The 20601-nt window shown below is 42.8% G+C and overlaps 1 protein-coding gene across 1 annotated transcript; it reads right to left on the reverse strand.

The window, feature by feature from the left end:
• Positions 1-6444: 6444 nt before the first annotated feature.
• LOC116968781 (TRAF family member-associated NF-kappa-B activator-like) lies at positions 6445-13797 on the reverse strand. The gene is made up of 3 exons (XM_033015608.1): positions 13676-13797; positions 11360-11946; positions 6445-7136 (listed from the first exon to the last, which is right to left on the reverse strand). The coding sequence occupies exons 1-3, from the start codon at positions 13785-13787 to the stop codon at positions 6957-6959; spliced, it is 879 nt and encodes a 292-aa protein (XP_032871499.1). The 5' UTR covers positions 13788-13797; the 3' UTR covers positions 6445-6956.
• Positions 13798-20601: the final 6804 nt, after the last annotated feature.

The following is a 20601-nucleotide window of genomic DNA, read 5'->3' on the forward strand; positions in this document are numbered from 1 at the left end:
GTTTCCAGACGGCAAGTATAGACATTGTGGGCTGAATGGATTCTTGGGCTGGCATCCAACTGTTGCAACGATTTTAAAAGCCAAGCCAAGGCAAACAATTGGGCTGCAGCCACCTGACAATCAAAATTCATTTTGTGAACACAAACTTGTTAAAAAGGCGAGGCAAACAATTGGGCTGCAGCCACCCGACAACTAAAATTTATTTTGTGACCACAAACTTGTTAAAAAGGCGAGGCAAACAATTGGGCTGCAGCCACCTGACAACCAAAATTCATTTTGTGAACACAAACTTGTTAAAAAGGCGAAGCAAACAATTGGGCTGCAGCCACCCGACAGCCAAAATTCATTTTGTGAACACAAACTTGTTAAAAAGGCGAGGCAAACAATTCGGCTGCAGCCACTTTACTGCCGCATCGAGGGGACTCACTGTGAAGTAGACGTGCGTTCAGTGTTATTCGCAGCTCAGAGAGCCGTGACCCTCTCGCTTCCTGGGTCTGGCAGAGTGATGCACTACACTTCCGGGTTTTATAGTCCCTCCCCCTGCCGCCACCGGGGGCAGCAGAGAGAATGGGGAATATTTAAAAAACATTAATATATCTCTGATTTTTCATCGATGGGAAAAATCCTCTGGTCTCGGAAGGCGGAGGGGGGCTATGAGCGAGGTGGCCAAAAATGACGGCCGTTGGTGGCGGCATTCTCTCGGAAATCGCAGCACAGTGGGCCAAAAGCGGTCAAGATCAGACTTTTAGTAATATAGATAGATAAATAACAAATCTCTCTCTTCACAACCTCTAATAAAGAACTCTGCTGCCCTCTTGTGTAATTAATAGTAATTGTGTAACTAAATCTGGTTTAGTAGTCGCAAATTAAACCGAATCAAAAGTGAGGACTCCTTTTCAAGTTAGTAATAAGGTCACAATTGAAATGTTAAAACAGGATTTATACATCTTGCACAGAGCGAGCAAACTAATCTATGCAGTGAGAACACTTACTGTACATGGGGCAGATGGCAAGATGTTCTGCAAATATTCTAAAGTTTGTCAAGAATGGGAAGAAGGAGAAAGACACAAAATCTTCCCAGAAAGCTGCTGAGTATTCTTCATAAAAGTGCGATCCAGAAATCTAAAAATAAAGTCGAACATTTTAGGGATGGTGCTCATAGTTACAAAAATAATTTAAGTTGAAGAAATCAGAGGAAAAGTAAGAAGGGTGAGAGGGAAGGTGAGAATACTTTTTTCTTTCACCTAAAGTGTGGCTGGGGTCTGGAATACATTCTATGAAAGGCTGGAGGAGGCAGAAATTTGTGCCACAGTTGAGATGTTTGGTAGCCTGGTTTGGAAAGTTCGATCACACGGGATCCAGGGCGAGCTAGCCACTAGGATACAAAATTGGCATGAAGGTAGGAGACAGGGTGGTGGTAGAGGGTTATTTCACAGAAAGGAGGCCGGTAACAAGGGGTATACGGCAGGGATTGGTGCTGGGTCCACTGTCTTTTGGTATTGATATTAACAATTTGCATTGAATGTAGGTGGCATGGTTAGGAAGTTTGCAGATGACGCTAAAATTGTTGGTAAAATGAACAGTGAAGAAAGTTATCTAAAATTACAACAGGATCTTGATCAATTGGTAAAATGGGCTGAGCAATGGCAGATGAAGTTTAATTCAAATAAATGTCAATTGTTGCATATTGGTATGACAAACCAGGGTAGGACTTACACAGTAAATGGTCGAGCCTTTGGAAGTGTATTGTTGGGATACAGGTATACAGTTCTGTGAAAGCAGCAACACAGGAGGACAGAATGGTGAAGAAGGCATTTGGCACACTTGGCTTCATCGGTCATGGTGTTATGGACAATAGACAATAGGTGCAGGAGTAGGCCATTCGGCCCTTCGAGCCAGCACCGCCATTCAATGTGATCATGGCTGATCATCCACAATCAGTACCCCATTCCTGCCTTCTCCCCATATCCCCTGACTCCGCTATCTTTAAGAGCCCTATCTAGCTCTCTCTTGAAAGTATCCAGAGAACCGGCCTCCACCGCCCTCTGAGGCAGAGAATTCCACAGACTCACAACTCTCTGTGAGAAAAAGTGTTTCCTCGTCTCCGTTCTAAATGGCTGACCCCTTATTCTTAAACTGTGGCCCCTGGTTCTGGACTCCCCCAACCTCGGGAACATGTTTCCTGCCTCTAGCGTGTCCAATCCCTTAATAATCTTATATGTTTCAATAAGATATCCTCTCATCCTTCTAAACTCCAGAGTGTACAAGCCCAGCCACTCCATTCTCTCAGCATATGACAGTCCCGCCATTCCGGGAATTAACCTTGTAAACCTACGCTGCACTCCCTCAATAGCAAGAATGTCCTTCTTCAAATTAAGGGACCAAAACTGCACCCAATACTCCAGGTGTGGTCTCACTAGTGCTCTGTACAACTGCAGAAGGACCTCTTTGCACCTATACTCGACTCCTCTTGTTATAAAGGCCAACATGCCATCATGTTACACCTGTACAAGATATTGGTATGGCCACATTTGGAGTACTGTGTCCAGTTCTGGTCACCTTACTACTGGAAGGATGTCATTAAACTCGGAAGGATGCAGTGGAGATTTACGAGGAAGTTGCTGGATCCGGTAGGAAGGCTTGCGTTATAAGTAAAGGCTGGGTAAGCTGGGATGTTTTTCCTTGCAGCTTTAAAGAGGTTTACAAAATTACAAGGGACATAGATAAGGTAAATAGCCACAGCCTTTGCCCTAGGGTTGGAGAGTCTAAAACTAGAGGGCATAGGTTTAAGTTGAGGGGAAAAGATTTAATAGGAACCTGAGAGGTAACCTTTTCACACAGAGCGTGGTGTGTACAGTGCCATCCATAATGTTTGGGACAAAGACCCACCATTAATTTATTTTTGAGATTTGTAATAGAAAAAAATCACATGTGGTTAAAGTGCACATTGTCAGATTTTAATCAAGGCCATTTTTATACATTTTGGTTTCACCATGTAGAAATTACAGATGTGTTTATACATAGTCCCCCTATTACAGGGCACCATAATGTTTGTGACACATGGCTTCACAGGTGTTGTAATTGCTCAGGTGTATTTAATTGCCTCCTTAATGCAGGTATAAGAGAGCTCTCAGCACCTAGTCTTTCCATCATCTTTGGAAACTTTTATTGCTGTTTATCAACATGAGGACCAAAGTTGTGCCAATGGAAGTCAAATAAGCCATTATGAGACTGAGAAACCAGAATAAAACGGTTAGAGACATCAGCCAAACCTTAGGCTTACCAAAATCAACTGTTTGGAATGTAATTAAGAAGAAAGAGAGCACTGGTGAGCTTACTAATCGCAAAGGGACTGGCAGGCCAAGGAGGACCTCCACAGCTGATGACATAATTCTCTCTATATAATAAAGAAAAATCCCCAAACACCTGTCCAACAGATCAGAAACACTCTTCAGGAGTCAGGTGTGGATTTGTCAATGACCACTGTCCGCAGAAGACTTCATGAACAGAAATACAGAGGCTACACTGCAAGATGCAAACCACTGGTTAGCCTCAAAAATAGGATGGCCAGGTTACAGTTTGCCAAGAAGTACTTAAAAGAGCAACCACAGTTCTGGAAAAAGATATTGTAAACAGATGAGACGAAGATTAACTTATATCAGAGTGATGGCAAGAATAAAGTATGGAGGAGAGAAGGAACTGCCCAAGATCCAAAGCATATCATCTCATCTGTGAAACACAGTGGTGGGGGTGTTATGGCCTGGGCATGTATGGCTGCTGAAGGTACTGGCTCAATTATCTTTATTGATGATACAACTGCTGATGGTTGTAGCATAATGATAGACACATCCAATCTACTCCAGTTCAAACAAATGCCTCAAACCTCATCGGCCGGCAGTTCATTCTACAGCAAGACAATGATCCCAAACATACTGCTAAAGCACCAAAGGAGTTTTTTCAAAGCTAAAAAATGGTCAATTCTTGAGTGGCCAAGTCAATCACCCGATCTGAACCCAATTGAGCATGCCTTTTATATGCTGAAGAGAAAACTGAAGGGGACTAGCCCCCAAAACAAGCACAGGCTAATACAGGCCTGGCAGAGCATCACCAGAGAAGACACCCAACAACTGGTGATGTCCATGAATCGCAGACTTCAAGCAGCCATTGCGTGCAAAGGATATGCAACAAAATACTAAACATGACTACTTTAATTTACATGACATTGCTGTGTCCCAAACATTATAGTGCCCTGAAATGGGAGGACTATGTTTAAACACAGCTGGAATTTCTACATGGTGAAACTAGTGGGACTCGGCAATTTGGTCAGCAGGGACAAGTTGCGCCGAAGGGCCTGTTTCCGTGCTGCATAACTCTATGACTCTAAGTGCCAGAACCAACATGTACTGTAACAATTAACTAACACATGGGAAGTGGAATCAATCTTATAGCTGAAGGATGAATTTGTCAAAAAATGCAACACAATGCAGACAATATAGCCAAAAAAATAATATATTTATTTATCAGGCAATAATTTGCAAAATTTAGTCATCATGTTCAGTTCAGAGGAAAAACAACTTAACTTACACAAATACGTACTCAATAACATTTCATACCTGTTATACCGATGCTGCCTTATGGCTCCAGTTCAGAGTCGTCTGCTGACCTTCCTCCGCTGTCTTTCATCAGCGAGGACTGCCATTTCTCCGCCCATTTCTGCAGCTGATCTATATCTCGCTGTATCTTCTGATAGCTTTCCTCACTGTCTGCAACTCCTCCAATTTTGGTGTCGTCAGCAAACCTACTCAGCAACACGTCTACTTGTGCATGTGACAATAAACTTCACTTTAGCAGTGGTATTGGTTTACTATTGCCACGGGTGCTGACATACAGCGGGCAGTGTTTTCTGTGTGCGATCCAGTCAAATACTATACACGAGTACAATCAAACCACACACAATTACAACAGGTTGTGCAAGGAGAGGAATACCAGAGTGCAGAATATAACATTGTTAGAAATTGTTAGTGGATGATCGTAGAACATATTCTGGGACCAAAAAGCAAAACAAGCAAGGCCTGAACTTGTTCTGTGCCGAGCAAGTAAATGGAGCAGCAGGAGGTTCCATGTAAACCAATAGCTATACAGATAGATAGCCAAAAGAAGTTGTATTGCTGGCTGTTGCGCTTTTTGCAGCCGCTGTTCATTTCCTATAGCTGTTGAAGAACCTTTGCAATTTTGTCACTGTTGTAATGTACAAGGCACAGCAGCTGATTTGCGTACAGCAAGCTCCAACCTGCAGCAAGCAGCAACCAAACAACCAATTTAATGATATTGGTCGAATGAATTCCACATGCTTCTTTGCAGTAGTGGGATCCGAGTTTGCATTCGGAACATACTATAAGCTGTGGTCATTGTGTTCAAGGCTCTCAAGCAGGACTTTTGACTCAGAAGTTAGAGCGTAACCTGAAGATGTAAAGTCACCACACAGGGACAGCCCGTGTTGCTGCCAGCCACGAGCCAATCTAAAAAATCCGGCGTGCCCAGTATCAGTGGTGCGAGAAGACCCATTGCCACTGTGGATACCTGGCCTCCCAATTAGGCGACTTCATCGCACAATCACGATTGAATCAACTTCAATTGGCAAGGTACAAGGGCTACTTTTCATGAGAAGCAACCCTCTCTCCGGCCATTTGATAGCAAAAACATGCAGCTTTTGCTTCCTCCTTGTTATGCAGGAATATCAATCTGCATTTCCTTCCCAGATTATATAGAGGGTATAGAAAGGAACTGCAGATGCTGGTTATCCACTGAAGAAGGCAATTAGAGGGGCAATAAATGTTGGCCATGTCAGTGATGCACAGATCTAATGAGTTCATTTTAAAAATGCGATCTTAGTCATGAAGGTTTTGGCTGCATTGCATAAGATGACGCTATTTTCACCAACAGTGTCAGCAATGGAAAGGAAACATTTGCAACATATTTGGCAAAAAAAAGCAGCAAAAGAAATAGATAGGAATTTGTTAGAATTTGACTGTCATTTCTTTTTTTTTTAAATGGTACAAGCAGATACAATAATAATTTTCAAAATGAGAATCAGATAAATTCTTGAGATGCGACAAGGTGCAGAAATAAAGGAAAAGGAGAAGGGAACTGAATGGATAGCCCTTAAAGGGAGCCAATGCAACCATCATGTGTTCAATGACAAATACAAGGAACTGCAAATGCTGGTTTACAAAAAAAAAGACACAAAGTGCTGGAATAATTCAGCGAGTCAGGCAGCATCCCTCGAGAACATGGATAGGCGACGATTTGGGTCGGGACCATTCTTCAAACTGGAGAGTGGTCCTGGCCTGAAAAGTCACCTATCCATGTTCTCCAAGGAATACTGCCTGACCCGCTAAATGATTCCAGCACGTTGTGTCTTTTTAATGTTAAATGGCCCCCATCTGCACTACCTTATTCTCCGATCTAAGATAATATAGTAGTGAACATGACAATATATATTACTGCAGCGGAAGTCAAATGGAATATAATATAATGTCATGGTGGTTCATTTTACCTGTCTCCAGGTTTATCTGTCTGAAACAGAAAAGCTACTCTTTTTGTTGACAGTGTAATGTGAACCCTCCCTGATGAGTCACTGCCTGGTAACACACTCCTGCTGCAAATTATTCTATGGAGCACGCTCTTCCAGCCATCTGTTCTCTGCAATACCAAAGAGTATAAAGTGGCCTTGTGCAAAGCAAATTCTGTTCATCTCACATAGTTTAATTACCTCTTCCCCCACTTCCAGCCCCATCTGCCGATGTCATGCTTTATGTTCAGTTTGAGCATCTTGCATCCCAACTATTGCGCAGCTTCACCACACAAGGCCAGTGTGCATCGAATCCCAGTTCTGCTCTGCTCATTGCTCTTGCAGTGGTTAGTTAGCAAGATGCCCCAAGATGTCGCCACAGGGGTTAATCGCATTCAATATGTCCAGTGAGGTGCACCAAGTAATCACCTCGGGTTGCCGCTCCAGCTGGAAACACGGCCTGGCAGAATTCACAGACTTGGGAAGTGAGGCTTGATTCCGAGTTCAGTGTGGCTTCGTGTCCTGCACAGCAATCTTCAGGCAAATGATGAGGGCTCCACGGGCTCTGTGGTCAATCAGAAACACGGTCAGCATTGTTCACATACACGGAACAGTTTGTGCCATTGGCGGATCTTTCATACCATGGCACTATTTCACAAGTTTATTTTATTGCATAGAATACAAAATGTACTCTTGGTCACCATTAATGACTGAGTCACTGAAATGTTTATTTGTTTGCACTCTGCATTCTGAAGCACATAATCAAAAAGTAATACATTACGGGACAGTATATAAGAAAATAAGTTAACTGTGTGTTTGCACACGTGTCAATAAAAGCACAATTGACCATTACATTTTTTTGGAATCAAAGTAGAAAATTATGACATTTTATCAAAAAGTAATAATTAGTGACCTTGATTATTCCAGATTTATTAAAGAATAGTCATTCATTTAGAAGTATCCATCTGCTTCATTAATCCGTTTTAAGGCTGAGGAAACCATACGTGAGGTTTGAAAAATATACAAGAGATGGATTCCTGCTTCTTTGCAATACAGGGAAGTGGGACTGTGAGGTGCCTTGGAAATGTTGCAATTCAGTAGGGATACCAGCGGGAAGAATGGCTGACTGTACCTGCAGTAGCCGGGCTGGACGGCTGTGCAGTCAGATGTTTGGCTCCACAATACAGAAAATGACCAGGAGGTGCCGCCAGGGTTGAGAGGGATATGGACCAAATGCAGGCAAATGAGACGAGCCCCGAATACCAACTTGGTCGGCATGGACAAGATGGGCAGAGCGGCCTGTTCCTCCCATGCTGTATAGCTCTATCACTCCCATCATGTCCTGACAGACAGAGAGAGATGAAATAGAAAGAACTGCCAATGCTGGTTTTCAAAAAGAAAGATAAAGATCTGAAGTAACTCAGCAGGTAGACAAAAATGCTGGAGAAACTCAGCGGGTGAGGCAGCATCTATGGAGCGAAGGAAATAGGCAACATTTCGGGTCGAGACCCTTCCTCGGTCTGAAGAAGGGTCTCGACCCGAAACGTTGCCAATTTCCTTCGCTCCATAGATGCTGCCTCACACGCTGAGTTTCTCCAGCATTTTTGTCTACCTTTGATTTTCCAGCATCTGCAGTTCCTTCTTAAACACGAAGTAATTCAGCAGGTCAGGCAGCATCGCTGGAGAACTTGGATCAGTGACGTTTCAGGTTGGTACCCTTGTTCAGTCCAGGTTCTCTGGATGTACAAGCTGTGAGAACAGCTGGGTGACAGTGTGTGTGTGTGTGTGTGTGTGTGAAATAGAGAGAGAGAAAAAATAACAAGTGTCAGATGCCTGACATCCTGTTGGTTTTGATTATCCACAAATAATATTCACAATGCCACTCTGAAATAGATGCTCCTTATGCCTTAATTTTATTTTAAAGCTTTATAAATACTGGCACGCAGGAGTTGTTTAAGTAAACATGACACAGGATTAGCTTGGTTCAACAGCAGCAGAACGCAGGTGTGAAAAGTTTAAAGCTTTCACTCTCTAACCTAAAACGTGCAGCATTTTGACCACTGAAATTGTATTTGATCGAGAGAGTTAAGAGTCAATTGCCATATGTTCTGGTAACAGAACATTGACATTCTTGCTTGCTGCAATATACTTGAGAAACAATGACTTTGGAACATTAAAATGTTGTATCAAATAAATGACACATATACCAGAGGGGAAGAATCAGAAGCATGGTTTGCTTAGGACAAGAGGGGAGTGGGAGCACGGAAACAGTATGAGATCAAACTTTGTGTTACTTGTGACAGGTAGATTTGACCATGAAAGTAAGACTCTCATCATAGCCAGAGGATTTGAGTATAGGAGCATGGAGGTCCTACTGCAGTTGTACAGGGCCCTGGTGAGACCACACCTGGAGTATTGTGTGTGGTTTTGATCTCCTCATTTGAGGAAGGACATTCTTACTATTGAGGGAGTGCATCGTAGGTTCACCAGGTTATTTCCCGGGATGGTGGGACTGACATATGATGAAAGAATGGATCGACTGGGCTTGTATTTACTGGAATTTAGAAGGATGAGAGGGAATCTTATAGAAACGTATCAATTTCTTAAGGGATTGGACTGGCTAGATGCAGGAAAGATTTACCCGATGTTGGCAGAGTCCAGAACCAGGGGTTACAGTTTAAGAATAAGGGGTAGGCCATTTAGGACTGAGATGAGGAAAAACATTTTCACCTAGTGAATCTGTGGAATTCACTGCCACAGAAGGTAGGGGAGAGCAATTCACTGGATGTATTCAAGAGAGAATTAGATATAACTCTTAGGGCCAAAGGAATCAAGGGATACAGGGAGAAAGCAGGAACGGGGTACTGATTTTGGATGATCAGCCATGATCATATTGAATGGTGGTGCTGGCCTGAAGGGCCGAATGGCCTACCCCTGCACCTATTTTTTATATTTCTGTGTTTCTATGACTCTCCAGTCAGTGAATGCAGTCACCAAGGATGAACTGATCATTCACCAGTAGGTGTCAGCAGAGACAGGCTCTGCAGTCGGGAAGGGATCAACCAAAGATACTAGAGGAGCTTTGGGATCAACGAGCTACTCTCCAAAAGACAACAAAGATAGACACAAAATACTGGAGTAACTCAGCGGGTCAGGCAGAGAACCCTGCCTGAGTCAATAGACAATAGATAATAGACAATAGGTGCAGGAGTAGGTCATTTGGCACTTCGAGCCAGCACCGCCATTCAATGTGATCATGGCTGATCATTCCCAATCAGTACCCTGTTCCTGCCTTCTCCCCGTATCCCCTGACTTTGCTATTTTTCAGAGCCCTATCTAGCTCTCTCTTGAAAGCATCCAGAGAACCGGCCTCCCCCGCCCTCTGAGGCAGAGAATTCCACGGACTCACCACTCTCTGTGCGAAAAAGTGCTTCCTCGTCTCCGTTCTAAATGGCTTACTCCTTATTCTTAAACTGTGTGTGGCCCCTGGTTCTGGACTCCCCCAACATCGGGAACATGTTTCCTGCCTCTAGCGTGTCCAAACCCTTAACAATCTTATATGTTTCAGAGAACTCAGCGGGTCTGGAGAGAAGGAATGGGTGACGTTTCGGGTCGAGACCCCTCTTCAGACTGAGAGTCAGGAACGAGAGAGACATAGAGATATGGAAGGGTAAGGTGTGAAAACACACGATGATCAAGGAAAATTACTCAGTCATTCCTTATCTCCAGAGATGCTGCCTGTCCCGCTAAGTTACTCAGCACTTTGTGTCTATCTGCCGTGTCAGCATCTGCAGTGCCTTCCTACACAGAATTTCATGGAATTGACTTTGGTCCTGTTTTGTATCCTGAATGACATTGTTGTTCGGCCTCAGTAGCGTTCTCCCCACCCCACCCCATTATGTGTGCCAATGTTGAACCATTCAACACTTGAATCACACTGGTATAACCATTAAACGTGCAAGAGGATTTCCATGTGCTTCATTTTAAACAAAGCGTTATTACATTTTGTTGAAGTTTCACTGTTGTGAGTCAGCGATGGCAAATGAAATGCCTTTCAATTGAATGTCAGTATCAAGGACTCCCTGGTGCGGGTATGACATAAGCTATGCACGGGATCCTTTGCCAATTAACACTCAAGGTGCATGTGCCTGAAATATGCAAGTTGGCTACTGAATGAAATGACTGCTGCATTGCAGCAGTGTTTCAGGGACAGCTGGCACCCACTAGTGCTTGTGTTTAAAATAGTCCAAAATCATCTTGGTGGCAGATTGTCTGTCTGGTGCTGTCTGTGTTGAGTTTGCATGTTTTCCCTGTGACCGCATTGGTTTTCTCCGGGTGCTGCAATGGCAAGTCAAATTTCACTGCACCAATTGGTGTATGTGATAATAAATGTCCCTTGTCCCTTGTCCCCTCTGGTTTCCTCCCACATTCCAAAGTCGTGCGGGTTTGTAGATTAATTGGCCCGCTGTAAATTGCCCCCCCCCCACCCCTGATGGATGGAAAAGTGGAATAACATCGAATTAGTGTGAACAAGTCACGTGGACTCAGTAGGCCGAAGAGCCTACTTCCGTGCTGTGTTTTTCAATCAATCAATTTAAAATTCAAACAAATATTTAGCAGATTGGGTAGATTGTCAACCTAATATTCTGGTTGGATTTTAGCCCTTAACCAGATGTGTAGGAGTGTAACAAGCCTCTGTACTTCAGACACTGGAGTTCTTGAAAAGCACTAAATCCTATAATGTACGGATTCCAAGGTGACTCATCTCACAACATAACTGTTGCCTACCTGTGGCGGCCGACTCATCCCTGGAGAATTGAAAATAACAGATGCACATTCTGTGGAACGATAAATAACAGCTGAGTCCAAGCTCCCCGGAACAAGAGCAGCTTCAGAATCACTGAAAGTTTCGGAATACTCCTTTTCCCTAAAGGGGTAGTCTGATCCTGAAAGCACCACTCGCCCACCCAGGAAAGGTTCAGGAATATTTGCACGTGGCTGTTCAGAGACACTCCCGATTTTGTCAAAGCTAAAGGTGTTTCTGTAGTCATCGTACAAGTTACTGACAGAACCTTCCGCACTTTCTATAGTTGGAGCTTCCAATAGATCAGCAGTTTTCAGGTGAAGTGATTTTTCATTTGCATTCATCGAAAAGTCATAATTTTTGTTGGAGGACGGATATTTGATGTCAAGTTTAGGGCAGTACTTCAACTCCACGTCTTGGCTCATGTCCCCCATAACCTCTCGAGAATCAGCAAGTGCATTGCAGGCAGCTCCCTGGAGGACTTTCTTCTGCTGCGGTCTGAGAAAGGGTCCTTCTGACTGGTCAAGCTTCCCAGCATCCGTGCATTGTATTGGCACAGTGAAGGGCAGATCTGAAAGAAAACAGTCAAAAGTGGGAGGTTTTGATTAACATGTGTTTTGTATCTTGCCACACCACGTACAGTATTAATACCTTGGAACAACTGTTTTTCAGGTCAGCTCAGTTCAGTTTATTGTCACGTGTACCGAGGTACAGTGAAAAGCCTTTGTTGCGTGCTAACCAGTCAGCGGAAAGAAGAAGGAGGGTCTCGACCCAAAACGTCACCTATTCCTTTTCTCCAGAGATGCTGTCTGACTGCTGAGTTACTCCAGCTTTTTGTGTCTATTTTCAGCGGAAAGACAATACATGATTACAATCGAGCCGTTCGTAGATAATAGTTTAGGACTGCTCTCGGGTTGTGTTAGGATGGTTCAGTTGCCCGATTTGAAAATCGATGTCTGAGAGAGAGCAGTGATTGACTATTTGGCCATTAATTCCTGTCAGGGAGTTCCATTATTCATGTACGAGGCTTGACAGGGTTATCAGTACCAGCTTGCTTCCATCGACATCTGACATACACTCTCCAGGGGAAGGTTCTCAGGTAATGTTCAAGACCAATTTTTTCTCCAAAACTATGAGCCAACCGTGACTCACTACAACCCTTACCATTGCCCCCACCAGCTAACTGGAAGAACTGCCAATTGGTCTTTGCCTGTGGTGGCTGTTGGGAGGGGGTTGAGCAGAATACCAGGAGACCTCTCTAACTTGAGACTTTGTCTGAACAAGTAGATGAAGCAATAGTTCAAGCAGGAGGATCCAGAATAAACTGGGTGCTGGGCAGCAAGATCGTGCCAAAGTGAAATGACAGAGCCCATTTTCAAGGATAATGGAAATCAACAACTTTCTCCCCAATGACAACGGTTTAGAATGGGACATGCAACAATGCAGGAGTATTTCACTAAATTATTTGTTTTAAGTCAAGTCATGGAGCAAGGCTGGGACTTGTCATCTTCTGACTCAGAGACGAGACTGCTCCCATTAAGCCAAAGCTAACACCCCAGAGCAAATGTTCCTTCACTTGACCCCGCCTGCAGTGAGACTATAGCATGGAATGCTGTAAATATACTACACTGGTTGTACAGGAGCTGATTCCGCACAAGGCATCTCAACTCACTAGCACTTGTAAGCTCTGTAGTTCATGGAATCACAGAAACGTTACAGTTCAGAAATAAGATAGACCAGGATAGGCTGATGATTGAGAGACACAAGAAAATGAAGATGCTGGTTTAACAAAAAAAGAAAAAAAGTTCTGGAGTAACTCAGCAGGTCAGGCAGCATCTCTGGAGAACATGGATACGTGACGTTTCTCGACAGGGCCCTACTTTAGACCTGATGTTTGTTCGGCAAGGGCATCAAGAAATATGAAGTGGTTTGGAAAATGGGGACAAGGTACTGCTCTGCAATAACAACTTCTTAGTGGAACACCATTGAGGGGCTGAATGACCTGTTCCTGTTCTTATATCCCTCAGTAAAAGCCTATTGTGTATGGCAAATTCGGTTTAGCAACACGGTCATTTTGTTGGTCTCTTGTCAATCCCAGTATTTCAATCCAGAAAGTACAGACTCCAATCCATGACCCACTCTAAGTCCTGCATGTTCTTTCTCTAAAAGTCATGCTTATTTCCCCCTCATGTTTCTGTCACACACGACCGTGAATGCTTCTTGTTATAAATAAAGATGAACATTCTTTGCATCACCTCAGTAGAGCGGTGTCTGACAATGAGAACGTTGCCTTTACTCACCAACAGTTATTTCCCTCTTCTCAGTCAACTCTTTAATTAGTTCTGCCTGCCTCACACACACAATCTTCAACCTTCTGAACTCCTCGGTCAGCAGTCCAAATGCCTCTTCCATTTCTTTATCTCTGGATGGAAAGAAGAAACAGTTTAAAAGTAGCATCAGTCGGTAAACTCGTCAAAACCTCAAGTCAAGAGTCTTTAATTGTCATGTGTAGCTAAACTGAACAATGACATTCTGGTAACAGCACAACAGGTTTGTAAACTGAGTACTCAGTAGATAATATAAAAAACAAACAAAAAAACTCAATGAATAATAAACCCCAATATAGTGAAAAACAAAAGTCCAAAGTCCCGAGTGCAGCCAAGACAGTTTGTCGTGCGAAGTTTAATTGGTGTTTGTATTGTTCAATAGACTAATGGTTGTTGTGAAGAAGCTGTCCCTGAACCTGAAGGTCCTGGCTTTGAGACTCCTATACCTTCTCCTCAATGGCAGGAGTGAAATGAAAGTGTGGCCAAGGTGGTGTGGGTCTTTGATGATGCTGGCTGCCTATTTGAGGCAGAGACTCCAATAGCTCCCTTTGATGGTGGGGTAGTGTCCACCACTTTTTGTAATCTACTTAATTCCTGGGCGTTCGAGTGTCTGCATGATTTCTGTTTACAAATTAACGTTGAAGGAGCCAGGTCCACTCAAAGGCCGTCCCCATAAATGACAGTGTTAGTCTAAATGCAGAGCTATTCAGATCTGGGAGGTCCCTGCTCTGAATGACTCTGCATTTAGATTAGCCCTGTCATTTATGGGGCCCTAGATGATAAGTTCATCGAGTCATACCACATGCAAATAGGTCCTTCGGCCCAACTTCCCCTCGCCGACCAAGATGCCCCATCTACACTAGTCCCATCTGGCCAATATTCTTCTAAACCTTTCCTATCCATGTACCTCTCCAAACCATCCCCTCCTTCTCCAACCTTCCCTTCTCTTCCCTGTGCCCCACCTGGATGTGGACCCATTCCCCCCCCATTCCCCCCCCCTCTGGCTTCATAAATCGCACTTCTATACTTATCTCACACCTTTTGTCTATTTATCTCGGCCTTTTTGTCCAACTATCTGCCTATCAACCCCCCCCCTCACCTGTATCCATCTATCACTCGCAAGTTTTGTCCTGGCCCCCTCCTCTCTTCCAGCTTTCTCCTGGGTGTATTTAGTCAGAGGAAGAGTTTCGACCCAAAACATTACCTATCCATGTTCGCCAGAGATGCTGCCTGACCCGCTGAGTTACTCCAGCACTTTGTGTCCTTTTGCGTAAACCGGTATCTGCGGTTCCATGTTTCTACATTTCAGCTAAAAACAGATCTGTTTTGGATTCAAAGGCAACTGAACCCATCCAAAAACAAATCAATCGAAAGAAGTTAATCAACAAAATGTACAAGGGATTGTTAGAACCTTTGTTATCACCACAGAGAGAGGAAGACGTACTGTTTATCTGTGTACAGACATCTTTATTTTTTCGTTCCTGCAATGCTCCTGATAAGTTGATAAGTCAGCACTACACCAACCCAAGGCAGAGAAACACAAATTAATTGCACAACTTCAAGCTTCATATTAAAACAAATAAATCTAAATTTAAGCAAGCCATGTAAAGCAAAATGTAATGGCGTTACCATTGAAACCAACTTCAATTAAATACATTCACCTTAAAGGTTTAAGACCTTAACACAAAAATGTCCACTAAAAACAAAGGCATCCACTCAAATACTATTCAATTTTTTAAAGAAGATTTTTAAAGTAAAATCACGTCAAATGGCTTAGAATAATTCGAAATGAAAAATAATGACTGCCTTAAAAATAAGCACATCTACTTTAAAACTAAAGAGCCAAAAGCATTCAAAAACACGACAATCTAACTGAAGTCAAGCATCAGACAATGAGCATTGAGGATAGGCAATAATTGATTGACCGTAACAATGAAACCCAGATCCTAGTAAAAATTGAATAAATAAAAAGTTGCATGGAAAGGTGCACCTTAAAGCAACTTTAAAACAAGTCATTATTTTAATTCAATCATAACCAAAAACAAATATCTCATTTAAAAATGTGACCACTTTAACATCCCACCACCTGAAAATAAACTGAATCCATCTTAAAACAAAGCTAATTGACCCACGAAAAACAAAGAGAATTTTACTGAATCTCAAAAATGTAAAATAATTAAACAAAAAACAAAGTGCTGGAGGAACTCAGCGGGTCGAGCAGCATCCGTGGAGGGAAATGGATGGTTGATGTTTTGAGTCAGGACCCGTCCTCTGGACCGTTTTAAATAATGGTCTCCACTTATAAAAGAAGTGTCCGCTTCCTAAAAGATATAGGACCCCAAATATTTCCTTTAAATTGAATTCTCCTGAAAAAATGACAATCAAATAAATAGTTTGAACCCTCCCAGCGACAGATAAACCTAATTTCAGAGAAGCAAATCTACCTGAAAACATGCAAATTCACGCTGAGATGTGAATCCATCAGACAATGTGAAGATAGGCACAAAATGCTGGAGTAACTCAATGGGACAGGCAGCATCTCTGGATAGAAGGAATGAATAACATTTTGGGTCGAGACCCCTTCTTCAGAGTGAAGCTATCCTTAAGCAGATAAAGCCAACTTAGAATAAATAAAGCAACCTTAACACAAGCAACACCATTAGAAAATAATTATGTTCACTAAAAACAGGAGACTCCAATCAAAAATTGAGAAAGCCAAGTTAAAACAAGTCATTCAACCTTAAGACATGAATCCATCTTAAAACAGCTGAATCCACCTAAAAGTGAGTCAACCAACTGCAAGTCAAATTGTTCAATCTTCAAATAAATGAATGGCCCAAAAACAAATAAATCCAACTTAGCATGGACTAAATCCAACTGAGAACACAAACAAAATATGCCCCAAAACTAACCGTATCCATTCAAGGCAAATAATTCAGTCTTGGGTGGGGGGGGGGGGGGGGGGGGGGGGGAGGGGAGGGGAGGGGAGGGGAGGGGAGGGAATCCTTACACAAATGAATCAATTTGATAAATAAAGCAAACAACTCCACCCAAGAACTTTAAAACAAACAAATTCAACCTACAATATGTACATACCAAACAGAAGACTCCACCTTGCAGCTGATGATATCTCCTTAACATTAATCAAATACACTTAAAAATAGATGGTAGACAAAATTGCTGGAGAAACTCAGCGGGTGAGGCAGCATCTATGGAGCGAAGGAAAAAGGGAACGTTTCGGGTCGAGACCCTTCTTCAGACTAAAATAGATGATCCTTTACAATAAATAAATATCTTAAAATAAGTGACTCCAGCAGAAAACAGGAGGCTCCATTGGAAAACTAAAGAGGTGAACTCCAGCTTCAAACTAAGCATACTTACAAAAGTGAATGATTATTTACACAGAGAAATCATCCTTTGAACAAATACTTCACTGCCTGTCAAATAGGTCCAGCTCAAGCCATATGGAACTGAATATATGCCAGTCAACGGCAACATAATAAATCTGACAGAGGACGTGGTGACTTGAGCAGGTTTTGCTGTTGGTTGCTGGGGTGTATTTGGCTAGACTTATTTCCCTCTCTGCTATAAGTGTTGTTAGACCTGAGACCAGACTCCAGAGTTACGTATTAATCTATGCGAGAGAAAAAAAATCTAACCCTTGCCACAGGTGAACACTTCCCCCCATCTACAACGGGATAGCCAACTGCTTGCTAGCAGCCTTGTACCAGCTGGTGCATGGAAAGCAAAACAAAACTGCAGATGCTGAAAATCTAAAATAAAACTGTTCTGGGTTGCCAGCAGATTTGACAGCATTTGTGGAGTACAGGGAGAAACATTGACCCTTCAGGAAGAACAGTTAGAGCATGCACTTTTCTGCACTGAGGTTCTTCTGGTTTGAGTATAAAGAATTGATGGGTGTGCTTCCCAAAAAGATAGTTGGTTATTTGATCTCCATGCATTGTAATGACACAAGAATCATTAGAACGTAGACAAAAAATGCTGGAGAAACTCAGCGGGTGAGGCAGCAACTATAGAGCGAAGGAATGGGTGACGTTTCGGGTCGAGACCCTTCTTCGCTCCATAGATGCTGCCTCACCCGCTGAGTATCTCCAGCATTTTTGTCTGCCTTCGATTGTTGCAGCATCTGCAGTTCTTTCTTAAACAAGAATCATTAGAACTCATTTCTGGAAGAAGCGAATTGTCAAAGTGATGACTTGACCACCACATTGAGTCTCTCCAGAAATGCCAGAATATTCGTTTTACAATGCACGTGTTAAAAAGTGATTCCTGATAAACACAATGAAACAACTCTCACTTTTCTCCTTCCCTGATAGTTCTTGATATCAAAATCCCTGTGGTTTTCATGTAACACAAAAGATTATAGATGCCAGAAGTTTATGGTGAGAAGGCAGGAGAATCGGGTTGAGAGGGAAAGATAGATCAGCCATGATTGAATGGGCTAAATGGCAGAATTCTTCTCCTATAATTTATGAACTTATGCTGGAATGTTAAGCTAGAAATAAGCTGCTGGAGGAACTCAGCAGGTCAGGCAGCATCTGTGGAGGCAGAGGGATGGTTGATATTTCATGTTGAAACCCTGCATCAAGACTGAGACTATACTCTGATGCAGGGTCTCGATTCAAAACCTCGACCATCTCGCTACCTCCACAGATCCTGCTTGACCCTCTGAGTTCCTCCATAAGTTTGTTTTTTGCCCTGTGATTAACATATTCTAACAATTCACAGACTCCCCAGTTGTTTAAAGATCTTGCCAGCTGTGAGCTGATTCTTGGCTTACTTTATCTTGTGCCGCCTAAAAAATAAATTCTTGTGATATCTCATAAGACTCCAAAGAAATGTTGGGAAATGAGGCTGACTAAATTGCCCTTGCAAGATAGCAGAAGTGATTCAATGGGCTGAATGGCCATTTTCCTTCATGTATCATTTTTACAATTCTATGTAAATGTGTCCACTGGTGGGGATCGCTCTGTCCCTTTAATCCACGACTGCTCCTTATGTTCTACGAACCCCCTGGAATGCAGTTAGCTAACATCTAGATCCTGCATCTCTGTTCTAGTCACTGTGACATGCCCTAGTTTTAAAAATGACTGCAGCCTGTTTAATCATTATTAATAGATCACCGTCCCTCTTGGCTCCCTGGTGAATGCCAGTTTTCCTTATTTAATTTTTGATTCAGCACATCGGGGCCTTTTCTGATAAATCACAGAGGTCCCTGAAGAAGTGCGATTGCCGGACACATCCCTGGTGTTTCTAATGATCTTAACCCCATCCACAACTGTCCATTCAAGTCTTTATTTATTCATTTTTTGATATCTAACCTTCACTGGCAAGGCCAGAATCTGTCAACCATCCCTCGCTGCCCTAGTAGAGGTGATGGCTGAACAGCTGCAGTGTCTCTGGAGATGGTGCATTCTGGTCACTGTAGAGTGTGAGGAAGCAAGGAGATGCGGTTGTCCGAGCATTCATGGCAACTGTAAAACGCTGCCTTTCGTTTACAGGACATCGTTTTCAGGGTGGGATTATTACTGCTTTGGAGGGCAATTTTGATCCCCATCTAGAATAGCAAAGATACTGTCTGAAGTAGGGTCTCGACCCGAAAAGTCTCCACGGATCTTCTTAGGTGCTCCTCATTGATCTCCATAGATGCTGCCTGCCCCGCTGTGTTACTCCCACACCATGTCTTTTTTCCTACAAAGACCCAGTCGGTTCTGGTAGCAGGCATGGAGTGGATAAGTCATTCCTTTTCCTAATATGCAAGAAGCCTTCTGCCTTATGTCAAGTTTCAATCAAATTTCATGCTCCAATCTCAGCTGGATGATCCCCCGTTCGGGTTGCGGCGGGAGGAAAGTTTGGGTGGGAGTACCATCAGCGGCCCGGAGAATGCCGAGCTCACTCCGAGCGATTAATCTGCACCAGTCTGCCAATACCAGCAGAGAGCACGAGGCCTAACTCACACTGCAATGCTGATTTTTGCAAGGAGAGAGGGTATTGATAATTTTAAAATAATTTGCATAACTCCTAATACATAAACATAAACAAAGAGATGGTTGCACGCTGCTTAATGCAGTGCCTGGAAGCAGGAGGATTTACATTCAAATTAAATTTGATGCCAAATATTTATATTGGAATTTGTCGATCCTGTAAGAAGCCATTGGATTGGTCTCTAAAAACCAATCTGGGTCACAAAAGTCTTTCGGGGAAGATAATGAATCATCCTTATCCAGTCCGGCCTATATGTGACTCTAAACTACCACCAGGGTTGACTCTTAATTGCCGTCTGAAATGGCCCAATAAATCAATCAGTTGAAGAAATAACCAGCGATGAACAATTAGGGAGGAGCAGTAAACACTAGCCTTGTCAGTGATGTTTACCTAATGTGAATGAATAGAAGAAAATCCACGGTCTATTTTAACCCATTGTAAAGTAACACAGAGTGGATTTTATTCAAATGGACACCAATAGAAAACATCAACAGAAACTAAACTAGCTATGTTTTACCAAGTATCCACCTTTAAGTAAACAAATCAACTTAAAATAAAATTTCTTGTTAAATGTATTCTGTGAAGTACACTTGCTCACATTAGATAGTCTACTGAGAAGGTAGAGAGAGGAAGGATTCATGTGCAAACATGCATACAAATTTGGAGCAAGAGGATACCACTCAGCCCCTCGAGCCTGCTCCTGCATTTAATAAGATCATAGCTAACCTGATTGTAACTCAACTCCCCTCTGCCTGTAGTTACCTTTCACCCCCTTGCTCATCAAGAATCTATCTACCTCTGCGTTAAAGACTTCAAAGACGTTTCCACTTAGAGGGTAGTGGGAGTATGGAACGAGCTGCCAGAGGAGGTAGTTGAACCTGGTATAATAACAA

This window comes from Amblyraja radiata, chromosome 46 (assembly GCF_010909765.2).
Source record: "Amblyraja radiata isolate CabotCenter1 chromosome 46, sAmbRad1.1.pri, whole genome shotgun sequence".
Taxonomy (NCBI): Eukaryota; Metazoa; Chordata; class Chondrichthyes; order Rajiformes; family Rajidae; genus Amblyraja; species Amblyraja radiata.

What these genes read in the sequence shown, in the direction of transcription:
- LOC116968781 (XM_033015608.1), bottom strand. Translation starts at nt 13,787, where the DNA reads ATGGAAGAGGCATTTGGACTGCTGACCGAGGAGTTCAGAAGGTTGAAG. An exon ending in GAAGAGGGAAATAACTGTTG is followed by an intron (nt 11,947 to 13,675) that starts GTGAGTAAAGGC and finishes GTTTTCTTTCAG; the next exon opens with ATCTGCCCTTCACTGTGCCA. An exon ending in GGATGAGTCGGCCGCCACAG is followed by an intron (nt 7,137 to 11,359) that starts GTAGGCAACAGT and finishes GATTGACCACAG; the next exon opens with AGCCCGTGGAGCCCTCATCA.